The sequence below is a fragment of the Diceros bicornis genome, unplaced genomic scaffold (genome assembly GCF_020826845.1).
Source record: "Diceros bicornis minor isolate mBicDic1 unplaced genomic scaffold, mDicBic1.mat.cur scaffold_92_ctg1, whole genome shotgun sequence".
Classification (NCBI taxonomy): domain Eukaryota; kingdom Metazoa; phylum Chordata; class Mammalia; order Perissodactyla; family Rhinocerotidae; genus Diceros; species Diceros bicornis.
The window spans coordinates 1,006,150-1,018,731 of NW_026691812.1; the positions used below are offsets into that span (position 1 = coordinate 1,006,150).

Sequence of the window (12,582 nt, forward strand, 5' to 3'; positions counted from 1 at the left end):
AGGAATTTGGAATCATCCAAAGTCAGAGGCTTTCAGGGCAGATATGAGGAGAGTAAAGAATTAGGGAGCGTTGTCAGTGGGTTATTGGAATGATGGACCACAGAATCCAAGATTAATAGGGAGGAGTAGGAAGAGAGAAGGAAGAGAGCCTTGTTAAGATACTCTAACTGGAGTAATCTATTTTCTTAAAGAATGGTTGTATACGGTAGAGTTCTTTGTGTAGAAACTAGAAATGTGGAAATTTGTGGTGAGAATGTGGTGTTTCTGAGTTACTGATTTACAAGCAGGAGAATTTTGGGTGAAAACAGGCTCTGGGTGTGGAAGTGAGTATCTAAGGGTGGAAGAGTGCGTGATTTCATTAGAGATGGGACACTCAAAGGAGTTATGGAGTCCTTGGATCTCTGTGTCCCAATAACGTAGGTTACAGGGTACCAGCATGTGTATAGTTGTCAATGATAGAGAAGGGAAGAGAATAACATCCTTAAGCAAGACGGAGGAGGCAAGTTGGTCTGGATTTGCACTGATAGTGACACATCAGCTTGATAGTGTCCCAGAATCCCGTTCTCAACGTCTGATGCCTATATCAGCAGCATCAACATCAGCTGGGAACGTCTTAGAAATGAAAATTCTCCGTTGCCTCCCCAGACCTACTTGGGTTGAGTTCCAGCAATCTGAGTTATAAAAACTCTGCAATGATTGTAATGGACAGTATGATTTGAGACACATTTCTCCAGGGAGAGAAAGAGGGTGCAATATCCAAATGAGCTGCGAACATTCTCCATGGATGGTAGTCTTCATCCTCCTCTTTGTTCCAATTTTGCATTTTATTCTGTTTTTAAAGAGAAAGCTCAAAAAATATGTCCTAACTTCATAGTAGAAACAATGAGACCATGAAACTAAAACCAAGTAGAAAACTGAAGTTCTATGCAGTCTGAAGGCTGAGCAGCTGTATATTCCAGAGGTCAGTTACTAGAATCGCTTCCCATCCTGGCAGTGAGGTCATGTGCAGTCAATGGGAGGAGACCTTGGAGAATCCCCAGCAAGTCTGTGGATACAGGAGACTGCAGGGACTCCAGGCCTGCAGCAGTGAAGGAGAACTCTTAAGTCCTTTGGATTCACAAATACCTTAAAAACAGTTGCACTGGGGGGTCCAGGTGAATCCCTGGGCCGTGGCTGGAGCTGAGGGGTCTGCACACCAGCCCTGAGCCCACCCCTGGCCAGTGTCCATATTGGGCAGAGATGAGTCCTGGTTTGGGTCTGGGTCTCTCATAGCCCCTCTGCAGGCAACGAGCATCTTTTGGAGATATCAGGAGACAGACACAGAAAGTGAAGAAAAGCATGGGAGGGAGTGACTGTGGCCTCGAGGACAGACGAGATTGCCCGGGAGGCAGAGAGAGCAAGGAGCCAAGAAAGGCATCCTGAAAACACAGTGAGAAAAGCAACATGGGTGCTGAAGAAAAAGAGAGTGATGTGGTTGAGAAATTCCCCATGAGACAGGCTTGACTCTCACAGCATCTCTTTGTAACGTCCGTCGTGATCTTTACCTTTCATGATAACATCAATTTTTATTTACCATGATTTTTCTTCCTTTTTATATTAAAATTGATAGGATAATCGATGCTGAGGAATTAGTGTTTTGAACTTATATCTGTTTTTTCATTGAGTGTTAACTCAATGAAGAGATGATACCTACTTGAATGAGATTTATCTTTTAATATATATTAAATCTGATTCCATAAATTATTCTGATTTTGCATGTAATTTTTTTTTTTTTTTTTAGCTGAGGGAGATTCACCCTGAGCTAACATTTGTTGCCAATCTTCCTCTACTTAGTATGTGGGTCACCGCCACAGCATAGCTGCTGAGTGTTGTAGGTCCACACCTGTGAACAGAACGTGGGCTGCCAAAGCAGAGCTTGCCAAACTTAACCACTAGGCCAGGGGCCAGAACTATGATTTTGCATCTAATTTTAACATAAAATCCATCAATCTTTCTCTTCTTTGTCACATGTTAATTCAGACATAGGTCATTTCTGTATCATGAATTAAGTATCTCTTGTTTGTTACCTGGCAAACCTGTGTAGCTTTGATTTTGGAATCTTAAAAATGAGCATACCCCCTGGGGGCATTATTTTCCCCGTAGAGAACCTTGGCAGCAGACTCATTGCCTTCCTTCCCACACTAGATCCAGAGTCGTGGAAATGTGTTCACCTTGCACACAGCACAGAGCACATAGGAATTACTCCACAAACATGTGGTAAGTGAACAGTTGGTGGCATCATCAGGTCATTCACAGAACGAGACTGAGAGAGAGCTTCCTTAGGTCAGGAAGGAGAAGCATTCCTTTATATTTTCAATCAATGTTTTAATTTGTAACATTGTAATGTGAACACCGAGTATACTATTTGTATCAAAATTGTGTTCTGAAAGTTTTCAAAAATCTCTAAATCTCAGAGTAGAGGAAAATCAACCTCTGTGAACCTGTCACTTGCTTCAAAAATTATCAACTCGTATACCATCTGGCTTCGTTTATCCTCACACCCACCCCGCTAGAGTTAACCAGCTGAGATGACTGAGAGCACATCATTTCAGCTATAAATATTTTCAGTTTCTCTTACAGATGAGGGATTTTTTGAACACAAACACACTAATGTTATCACACACAAAAATAAAAGTGTCATTCCTATAATCAACTATCTGGTCAGTATCCAAAGTCCCCCAGTTTTCTCAAGATGATTTCCTGGTTTTGCATTTTATTGGAGTCAGGATCTTTAAAAAACCCTTTTTTTGCAATTGCTTGATGTGTTTCTGAAGTGGCTTTTACTCTCTTACTAGTTCATGCATCTTGATGTTTGGGTGGGATATGCCTGTGTGTGTTTACATGTCTACACCAAGCTGTGAATTCTTTCTTTCCTGGATGGCAGTGCCCTGGCAGGAAGGGCCTGTGCTGTGGGAACCAGGATTTCTACTCTGCATCTGGCTGAACTGAAAAGGCGTCCCTGGGTGACACTTGCAGCCTTCAGAAAGGAGGGGGAAGAAGTACCAAGGAATTCAAGACAATGGCCCTTGTCTTACAGGGTGTTTCCAGGGCATGATGTTCAAAATGCCGGGTGGTAACCCTTTAGCTCCTAGTCGTAGGGTGGATTCTGGGTGTGAGCTCAGAGTAGTGTCTGTTTACCACCCATGTGGGAAGCGTTTCAGTATTTTAATTGGTAAGTTTGTGTCTGTTGTGTCTGTGTTGTCTAAGATGGGTTGCATTCCCCTGCTGGACCCACTCCTATACCTGCCCCTCTCGTGCCTCATCTTTCAAAACTCCCAACAGGCAAGTTTCACATCCCTGTAACACACATCCACATAACCACAGCACAGACTGGGGAAAAGAACACAGTCATCCCAGGGGCTACGTGCTCTATGCGCTCAGGCCCAGCTGCCCCTTTGGGACAAGTCAGTAACAACACGACTGAGTGTGTAAACTAGTGACTGTCTGAGACCATGGACCTCAGAACACCAAGGTCCCAGATGTCACCCTAGGCAGCAATGGACAGTGTGGGTCATTCAGTGGCCAGGATTAAGGTCTATTATCTTGGCAAACCAGAGTTCACCCCGATCCATCAGGCCCAGCCAGGGAGGAATGGCCACGATGTACCTGACAGAGAGGCTGGGGGCCTTCTACGGAATTTCTGCCCAAAAAGAATCATATAAGGAAATGCGGGGATGCTGGAAATCCTAGTTCACAGGGAGTGGCGAGGTTTATGGAAGAAAGTCCTATTGTAGGTTTAAAAGCTGCCTCATGAATCTTTTCCTCTGGATATGAAACAAGTGGGAAAAGGACTTCCATGGCATGGGCCAGGATCCCAGGAGGATTCCAATCTAGGCGAAGGGTGAACAGGGAGCCCTAGAGGCGGCCTGATGGGGATGTCCTGTCGGCCCTTAGTCCATCAGCACATGGTCTTCCTCTGGCCTTGTCTTTTCCACATGCAAACTTTTATCTTTTTACATTTTTTCCTCATTTAGTGTTGATGCAAATCTAGAGACTGATTAGAAAACGGTAACTTCCAATAGTTGGTCAAAAGAAACCTCAATGGGAGAAGCAGAAAACATCCTTCTTCCTGGAAAGCTGTAGAAAGACAGCCGCTGCCCTGGGGAAGGACATGGTCCTGGCAAGTGGTATTTGAAAGACATCTACATTTCAGTGGTTGTTGCTCTGCCTGGGAAAGTCCCTCCAACCTCTACATCCAGGGAGATCTGAGGGGCTGTCTCTGCTCCTGGCCCAGGTGAACCACACTGAAATGCACCTGTCCTCTGAGGAAGGGGGACTTGAGGGTGTCATTCAGTAGCCAGGGAGGGGACTGGCCGTCCTCCCTTCTCCCACATACCATAAGCTCTGACCATACATGAGTTCTTAATTCAAGGCGGAATGTGAGATTCTGTGTCTCATTTACATGAGCATAAGCAGTGAAAGAACCACACCACAACACCCAGGCTGTGACAGAAACAGAACTTACTGCAACATTCAAATCTGATATTTACTCTTAAACATATACTAATGCTCCTCCTCAATGGATAAACAGTCCCTGGGGTGCAGATGTCAGGGATTTGGAGGGGGGTCGTGCCCTCCGCCTGGGGCTTTAGGGGAAACCAGGGAAAGTCTTCAGATGTCCTCCTTCACTTGGGGTGGGGGGGGGAAGAGCTGACCCGGTGCACCCCGAGGGTCCCAGTGGCCCTGCTGCTCAGGAGGAGCTGCACTTGTGGTCTCCAGAGGGTTATGGCTCCTTGCCAAGGGCACGGTGGCTGAAGAGAAGAAACAGACTATTTTGGGGAACCTTCCTGAGATTCACGGCACACCTCCCTGCCCCACAACACTCTTATCCAAACCCTGTGCCGAGTGCTCAGTCCATCAACAGCACCTCGTTTGTCCCTGATGGGGGAGGCATCATTTAGCATCACTCATTTAAGAGGAGGCAACCGAGTCCCAGAGAGGAGAGGGGAGCGGCCTGTCCCAGGCCTGGCCAGCACTGGAGCTGGGATCCAGGCCCATGCTTAGCCCGAAGCTGTACTGAGCCCCTGGATTCAGTCGCTGCTGCTCCTGACACTCACTCGGCCCTGAACTGGAGGATGTCCGGTTCCTCTTTCTCCTGAAGAGCCGCATTTTGCTCGTCTTCTGGTGTGTGGGCTCCAGCCGGCAGGAGAGGCAGTAGCTACAGGACAGAGTGGCCTGTGAGCTACCAGGAGCCGCACCTCAGGTGTCCCTCCCAGAGCCTGCCAGCAGCTGAGTCCCGGTGCCCCATGGGTCACCACGCAATGAGGTCTGGGGCTGATCAGGGAGCCAGGCCCCACGCTCTGCAGCCGGCCGGCCGAGAGAGTCTGGCCTGCCCTCACCCAACTCCTGTGCCCCTCACCTCTCATCAACACTGAGGGGCTCCATCGCCTGGAACCAGGCCCCAAATCGCTCCTCGGGATTCAGGTCATATTCACTTGCAGCCTGCTGGAGCAGCTGGATCTTCCTAATGACTTTGTATTTCTGGGAGGAAGGACAGGATGCAGACAGGTCCCGGGTGGGGAACCCTGCCAGGGACTTGTGCGGAGTGAGGATCTGGTCTGGGGTCTGTGCTCACTCGGGAACCCTCCTTCCTTCCCACTCCATTCAGGACTTGCCTGTCCTCACAGTTGGCTTGAATTAGTTCCTCATCCAGGAAGGTGTCCTTGATGCCAGCCCCTCCCGCACCCGCCAACGTGATGGGATTCCCAGCTTTGTAGCATCTAACTGTCCCAACAAATATAAGACCCGAGGGATGAGGACACGTGACATCTTGCCACGGGAGGTCTGTGATTTCCACTTCCCCACCCTCCCCACAGCTGCTGACCTCACGCCATTTCTGGAAGTTGACCAGATTTCCCTGGAAGGGAGACAGCCAATGTCCATCAGTAACGGCCCCCTAAGCCCATAACCAGCCCCCATCCCACCCCTTCTCAGGCTGCAGGAATGTCAGGGCCCAGCAGAGGGCAGACCTTCCACAAAGAGAACTTGACACTGGGCCAGGCTCTGGGCTCCAGAGCAGGAGGGACAGGGGAGCTGAAGCCAGAGACCTTGCAGCCCACCCATTTCTGATGACAGACGGGAAGACTGAGGCCTCAGGCAAAAAGGGACAGCTGGACCACAGATGTGCTTCCTCACTTGCAGGGGCTGATGGCACTCCCCCAGGGGCAGGGCCCAAGGGGGAGGCTGAATCCAGCTCAGACACAGCCTCCTGCAGCTTTGCAGGCAGGCAGCTATGAGCTTCACTAGTCCTGAGAGCCTGGTAGGGGGCTTACGCGGAGCCTCCATTCACGCATCACTAAGACGGGCCTGACTCTGACTCCCTAGCTCCCAGGGGTGGCCATGATGCTCTCATGAGAGGAGGTTTGCCAGGTACAGAGAGCTCAGGGCCCAGTGCAAGGCTCTCGCCTCCCAAACCACAGGATCCTGCTCCCTGGCCCCACCTCCAGGCTCACTCACTTGTAGATCATCCTCCATCCCAATGTCCAGCAGTTTCAGGTGATTGAGGAACGTGCCCAGGAAGGGGACGACACCCTGTGAAATCAGGGTGGGAGTGGGGATGAGTCCCAGCTCTCAGGTGCCCCCATGGACCCTCCCCCAAATCCCTTCACCCCAGCCTCCTGCCCACCGCAGACTCCCACAGAGAGCAGCCTAGGACCCTCAGCAGCCTCCCCCCTGTTGCACCCTCCAGGACCACCCAACGTCCCCCGTCAGCTACCAGGGGCGGCTTTTGGCAAATCCCAGGGTGTGCGGTCCCTGCCACTCCCCCCGCAAATCCATCTTGCGCCCAGCCATTCCAGGCCTCCTCCTGGTCACTTCCAGGGCAGGCATTTCAGGCTCTGGGGCTCCAGGAGCTGGGCTGGAGGAGGAGGGACCCCTCTCTTGGGGAGGCCTCCAGCCGTGAGGGGTGAGACCCCCTCCTCTGACACCTGGACCCTCCCCCTCAGGCCCCCTCACCTGCTGCTGCTGCCTCTCCTGGGCTCCCTGGGGGTCCATCTCTTGGGTGGCCCACACAGAGTTCACCTCCTGCAGGGTCAAGGACAGGCTCAGGGAGGCCATGCTACCTTCCCCGTGTCTCCCAGGCCCCTGATCCTGGACCCTGGACATCTGATGTCTATGGCGGCTCCCATTCCAGAGTGATCTGATTCTAGATCACTCCCAGCTCCAACACTCCCTCCTCTGTGCCCTCAGGCCTGCCCAGGCCCCTAAGCCTCTCTCCTCCTCAAGAAAGTGTGAGGAGGACTCCCATGCCTCCCAGGGTCCCCTGAGGACTGTGTCATCTGACTGTCACCAGTGCTCTCCCCTCCCCCCTCGAGGAGGAGGAGCACAAAGCCGCTGCACATTCCTCTCCCCCTTGTACCTCATCACCCCTGTGAGGCCTGCACCACAGATCATCTCCCTCCATTTCCCAGATGAGGAGACCGAGGCCCACAGAGGGGTGGTGACTTGCTCAGGGGCCACAGAGGAGAGACCACTCCCCCTCCCAGCCAGAGGCCCTGGCCCCCGGCCTTCACTCCTCCTCCAGACACACCTCTGACCAAGGCCCTGTCCTCTGGACTCTCGGGGTGTGTTGAGGCCCTCAGTCAGCCTGAGCCATGGATCGGGAGGCACAAGGTGTCTCAGGGGGCATATCCAACTGGCTTCTGCCTGTCCCAACCCCTGGGGTTTTCTGACTCCAGCTGGACCTGAGGCCATGCCAAAGGCCTCAGCTCCCTAGGATCCCCTCAGGATGGTCCCTGCACAGAACTCCTCCTTCATTCACTCAGGAAGGGGACCCCCTTGTGCCACATCTGAGTGACAGTGTAGGGGGTGACCAGGGCGTTGGGTGATGGTGACATTTGCATCCTTTTTTACTTGGAACCTTCTAATGTCCTGCCAGGAAGGTCCATTAAGAATCTGTAGGTTCCCCGATAATTCTCATTGCCATCTGGGGTGTATCCTTATCAACAAGTCACCTGGGGAGACTCTCACTGAGTTTTCAGCAGTAACCACTATCGGGATAGAGTGCAGAGTCCCAGAGAGCACACAGTTCTGTGCCAGATCCACCATTCGTTCCAAGGCTGGGCAGCCCCTGTGTCCACCTGGCCTGTGTGACCACACAGTGCCCGTCCCTGGGGCAGGCAGAGTGCCCTTCCCTGAGAGGTGCAGTGCAGATAGAAGGAGCAGCAGGGACCTGGCTTCCTGAGGACAGACCGGGCTGCTTTAGGAGGAAAGGAACCCCCACCCACTCCATCCACCCGCCAGCCTGGAGGAAGATGAGGGCCAGCTGATGGGCCCGCATGGAAGCTAGAGACCTGCTCATTCTGCCAGCTCCTCACCTCCTGGAACAGTCCAAAAAACACCACTCTATCCCGTGACCAAGGCCTCCTGCCCCAAACAGTCCCCACCTGCCCTTGCAGCTCACACCACCTGCTTCCTGTCAATCTGGACAAAACAGACCGTTATGTCTCAGAGAAACTTTCAGTGAAAAACTAGCCAAAGCACACTCTGCCTGGTCCCTCCTCCCCCCTCCCCTCCCCTCCTTCCAGATCTCCAGCCTCCACGCACCTCCATGAGCAGCTTCCTGCTCTCCCGCTGGTCCGTTTTGCACAAGGTTTTAAATTTTTGGCAGTTCCTCCTGAGGAGGGAAAAAAGGAAAGAAACACTGTGGGGTGGTTTAAGGGTAAATCCCTTTTGTTTGAAAACCCAGAATTATCCAGACAGCCTGGATGAGCGTTTTCAATGTGTGCTCTGAGCCCTGAGGTCTCTGGGACTGGGGAGGGAGCTCTCCTGTTGTCACCTGGGGCCTTCGTTCTCTTATCTACTGAACAAATCTGTTTTAAACAGTCTTGATTTCAGGTGGACAGAGAGTTCTGTTGCTGCAAAGCAAACCCTTGAAAATGTTCAATTTAGTTCGAGCCAGGGTCTGGCACTTAGGGAAACTGATTCCTAAAGCAGAACCACTGGCCTAAGTTTCCAGAAAGACTCCAAGCCTCCCAACCAGGTCAGACCCTGTCCCCAGGGTTCACTGTCTCCCAGGATGTCCCAGCTTACTGAAGGGCAGTGGCAGCCCTGTGGGGGGTGTCTGGTTCACCCAGGTGGTGACGCATGGAGAGAGGCCTACGCACCTGGACACCCGTCCCCACGTCTTTTTTAAACGCTGAATGGAGGGGCTCTGCAGGGCCCAGAGGATGGCATGGAGTGATGAAAGGTTCCTCAGGCCTTTGCACTCCTGGGGAAGGGAAGGGAATGAGCTGTGAGGGGAGCTGGAGCCCTGCTTCCTCTGGCTTTGGTCACCTCATGGACGTCCCCTGTCCTGGATGAGACAGAGGCTCTGGAAACCTGAGAAGAGCACAGCTAGACCCTGATGAGGAACACTCCCAGGGAGGAGGATTTTAGCTCAAGCCAAGGAAGGAGCCCAGGAAGGGGTGAGCATCCCACCACTGGGACCAGGAGTCAGGTCATTGAGACACTGGCAGGAGGGGCCTAAGGACTGTGCAAAGGCTCAGACCACAAACTTCAATCCTGACAGCTGGAAAAGGAGAAGGGGCAGTTCCCACGACTCCAGAGAGGGGCTCAGAGGGCCTCCCACATCTTACCTTGGCCACCTGGATCCAGAGCTCCACCAACCTGGCCCTGTCCTGGGCTGTCATGGTCGGGTCCCCGAGGCAGGTGGTGATGACACATTTGACCACTCTGATAAAGTGGGTCATGGTGGCACGAATGGTGGGTGCCAGGAACTCATTGGCCCTGTTGTCCCACTGGGACCAGATGGAGTCCAGGAAGTGGCGGGGCATCAATTTCATGAACAGCTCCTGGGGAGGACAGGGAGTGTTACCCAACCCTGCCACATCCCAGCTCAGTGTCCACAGCCCCCAGTCCCAGGCCGGGTCAGTGGTGAGAGCTGGAGCTCAGGAAGCTGAGAATGTGGCCTGAGACTTGTGGGAGTCCCTGGGTGTTGCCTGTGTCCCCTGAGAGCACCCAGCACAGGATGACCCAGGACCCGATACTGTGGTGCAGGATAGTGACATTTGCTCCCAGCCCAGTCTCACTTCCTCCAAGCACCAGAACTCGGCTCCTGCTTGACCATCTCAAGGGGAATCTTCCAACCATTCTGATTATCCTGGGGTCTGACTCCTCTTTCAGATGCACATTCCCCCAAGGCAGCAACAACCACGGGCTTTGATTGTCTGCCATGTAGTCATGGACATATGAGGTGCCTAATAAGTGCTGAGGCTCTTGAGGCCTCTCGGGCAAATGAGTATTCTACCCGAGGACCTGATAGCACTTCAGTGAGCTCCCCACCCCCAGCAAAGAGCAGACTCTGCCCAACTTCCTCTCTGCTCCACCTCATCCATCTGCACAGCCACTCTGCATGGCAGATGCTCTCAGTGTCCATCTCTCCTGTCCACATGAGGACAGCAAAGGCTCGAGAGTTAAGAAGGCTGCTCAGGTCACATGAGGGTAAGTGGGAAAGCAAGAGGTTGGACCGAGATCATGGGATTCTAGATCAGGAAATGGCAGGTCTGGGGCAGCTGATGGCACAGGGGAAGGCCGGCCCCACCTGCCCTGAGAGCCCCGCTGCTCACCACATCCATCAGTGTCAACTGCTCTGCCACCAGCCGGGGAGGGAACTCCAAGAAGTCAGGCTTCTCCTCTCTCAGCAGCTTCTTGGTGCTCAGGTCCGAGGGGCAGGTGGGCTCCAGGGCTGGATCTGGCTCTGCTGTTATCTCTCCAGGTGGAGGGAGGATTCTCCCTGGAGCCAATGGTCCAGCTGGCTCCAGCTCAGGAGCTGGCACTGGGGCTGGAGCTGACGTCGGTGGTGTCTCTGGCCCTGGAGGGACTGATGGAGGTGACACTGGCTCCAGCTCTAGCACAGGTGGTGGAACTAGAGCTGGAGCTGGATCTAGCCGTGGAGCTGGCCCTTGCTCTGGCTCTGGAGCTGGAGGCAACTCTGGAGATGGTACTGCAGCAGGAGAAAGAAACAGTTTCACTCAAGTAGCTGACTTCCCCTGTGCCTGTCAAAGCCAGGAAAGACCCCACTGCCTTGAAGTGAACCAAGCCTCTGAACACTCTGCAAATTGTCATCCCAGACTGCAGTCGCCTCACCTTCCAGCTCTGCCTCAATGGGCCGTGGATGCTCCAGCTGGACCTGGAGAAGGTAGGCGTGGCCCTGCAGCCCCGAGCCAGGCAAGCTGAGATGCAGAGAGGCCAGCTTCATGCTGAAGCAGGGATAGTGCAGGGGCTCCCAGAAATCCTGCCCTGGGTCCAGGCAGGTTCCCACCAGAGAAGAGATGGCACTGGGGGAGGCAATTGGGCAACAGAGTCAGAGGCCTGGCCTTTCCCTCCACACTTCTCACCCAAGGCACCCTGGCTTGGGGCTGGGCCCTATGCCTGCCCCTCTCCATCCAGGTGAGAGCCACAGGGCAGCCCTGACCCCTGTGAGGCTGTCCTGGCAGTGGCAGGCCTGCTTATCCAGCAGGTTGACACAGAGTCTGTTGTGACTCTCTTCCCACTGACACTCTTCTCCTGAAGGTCTGGGACACAGCCCACCCCAGCACTCCATGCACTTGTGCAACTGGATTGAGCACTGAGACAGATTTGTGACCAGGTTGCTCACACGCCTCCTGTTCTGGGCCTGGAGGCGGTGGTCAGAAGAGGTAGATGTGGAGAAGGGGAGGCAGATTCAAATGGGTCTGTGGTGGGAATGGGTTTCTAGAGGAGAACTCAGCCCAGCCACCCCTCTGGTTCCCAGGGGTCCTGGCACCCATCCATAGCTCTTTGACTCCTGTCCTCCTGGAGTGGAAGCCACCGGGCCTCTGCCTTCCCATGGGAATCAAAAGATGCGTGAGATGCGGCTTCTGACAGGCTCCCCTCAGCCACAGCCTCCATCTCTCCCCCCACAGCTTGTTCTTTAGAGACAGGAGGCCGTCCTTCTGGACCCAAAGACCACTCACTTTTTTAGGTGGTCCTGCGCTCTGCCCTCCTGGCTGGAATAAGGGGAGATGCCTCCAGATGTAAAGGAGGCTATGAGGGCATCCCTTGGGATGGAAGGTGGATGACAAGACCTGCGATTGATGTCTAATGTCAATGTCTGACTCTCAGACGGAAATTGAGGCCACGCATTGTGTCTCCTTCATTCACTGGGTTTACTGTCTCCAAATGTCCTGCATGCAGTAGATGCTTAATCTACATGGTTTATTGAATGTAGTCCACCCAGAACCATCCCAGACACCTGAGTGGGCCTAGGGCCTCTCTGCTGCCCCAGAGATCCTTGACTGGCTACCCCAAGGAAAAGGACCAGGACCAGCTGGATGGAATCTCCAACTCCTTGACAGGGTGGTTTCCATGTGCTTTTCCAAACTCAGAAAGGCCGCATCTCAGAGATGGCTGAGGCAGACTACTTTTCACGGGGAAGAGAGAAATAAACACCATGAACAACCACAGCACGTCCACAGCCCTCTCTGCAGAGCCAGGCACCAGGTAAGCACCCGCCATGGCTGATCCCATTAGTTCCTACAATATCCCCATGAAATTTATCCTCTCCCACCCTACTTTTCAGAGGAG

General features: G+C 53.2%; 1 protein-coding gene and 1 pseudogene across 3 annotated transcripts; one reads left to right on the top strand and one right to left on the bottom strand.

Moving 5' to 3' along the window:
- LOC131403835 (adhesion G protein-coupled receptor E1-like) overlaps positions 1–12,582 on the top strand; it is a 166,351-nt pseudogene that overhangs the window by 81,171 nt on the left and 72,598 nt on the right.
- Positions 4,512–8,753, bottom strand: LOC131403829 (ral guanine nucleotide dissociation stimulator-like). 3 transcript variants are annotated; one of them, XM_058538095.1, is made up of 6 exons: positions 8,584–8,753; positions 6,994–7,062; positions 6,496–6,570; positions 5,399–5,520; positions 5,097–5,197; positions 4,512–4,808 (listed from the first exon to the last, which is right to left on the bottom strand). In XM_058538095.1, the coding sequence occupies exons 1-6, from the start codon at positions 8,587–8,589 to the stop codon at positions 4,651–4,653; spliced, it is 531 nt and encodes a 176-aa protein (XP_058394078.1). In that variant the 5' UTR covers positions 8,590–8,753; the 3' UTR covers positions 4,512–4,650. The 3 variants fall into 3 exon arrangements, with proteins under 3 accessions (XP_058394078.1, XP_058394076.1, XP_058394077.1); XM_058538093.1 differs by lacking the exon at positions 8,584–8,753 and having other exon boundaries at positions 6,994–7,272; XM_058538094.1 differs by lacking the exon at positions 8,584–8,753 and having other exon boundaries at positions 4,512–4,790; positions 6,994–7,269.

Excerpts from the sequence above, each read along its gene's own strand:
- LOC131403829 (XM_058538093.1), bottom strand. The coding sequence starts at position 7,143 with ATGTCCAGGGTCCAGGATCAGGGGCCTGGGAGACACGGGGAAGGTAGC. Across the intron at positions 5,198-5,398 it reads CCCCTCAGTGTTGATGAGAG|CTACTGCCTCTCCTGCCGGC; the intron begins GTGAGGGGCACA and ends TCTGTCCTGTAG. Across the intron at positions 4,809-5,096 it reads ATCCTCCAGTTCAGGGCCGA|TCTGTTTCTTCTCTTCAGCC; the intron begins GTGAGTGTCAGG and ends TCCCCAAAATAG.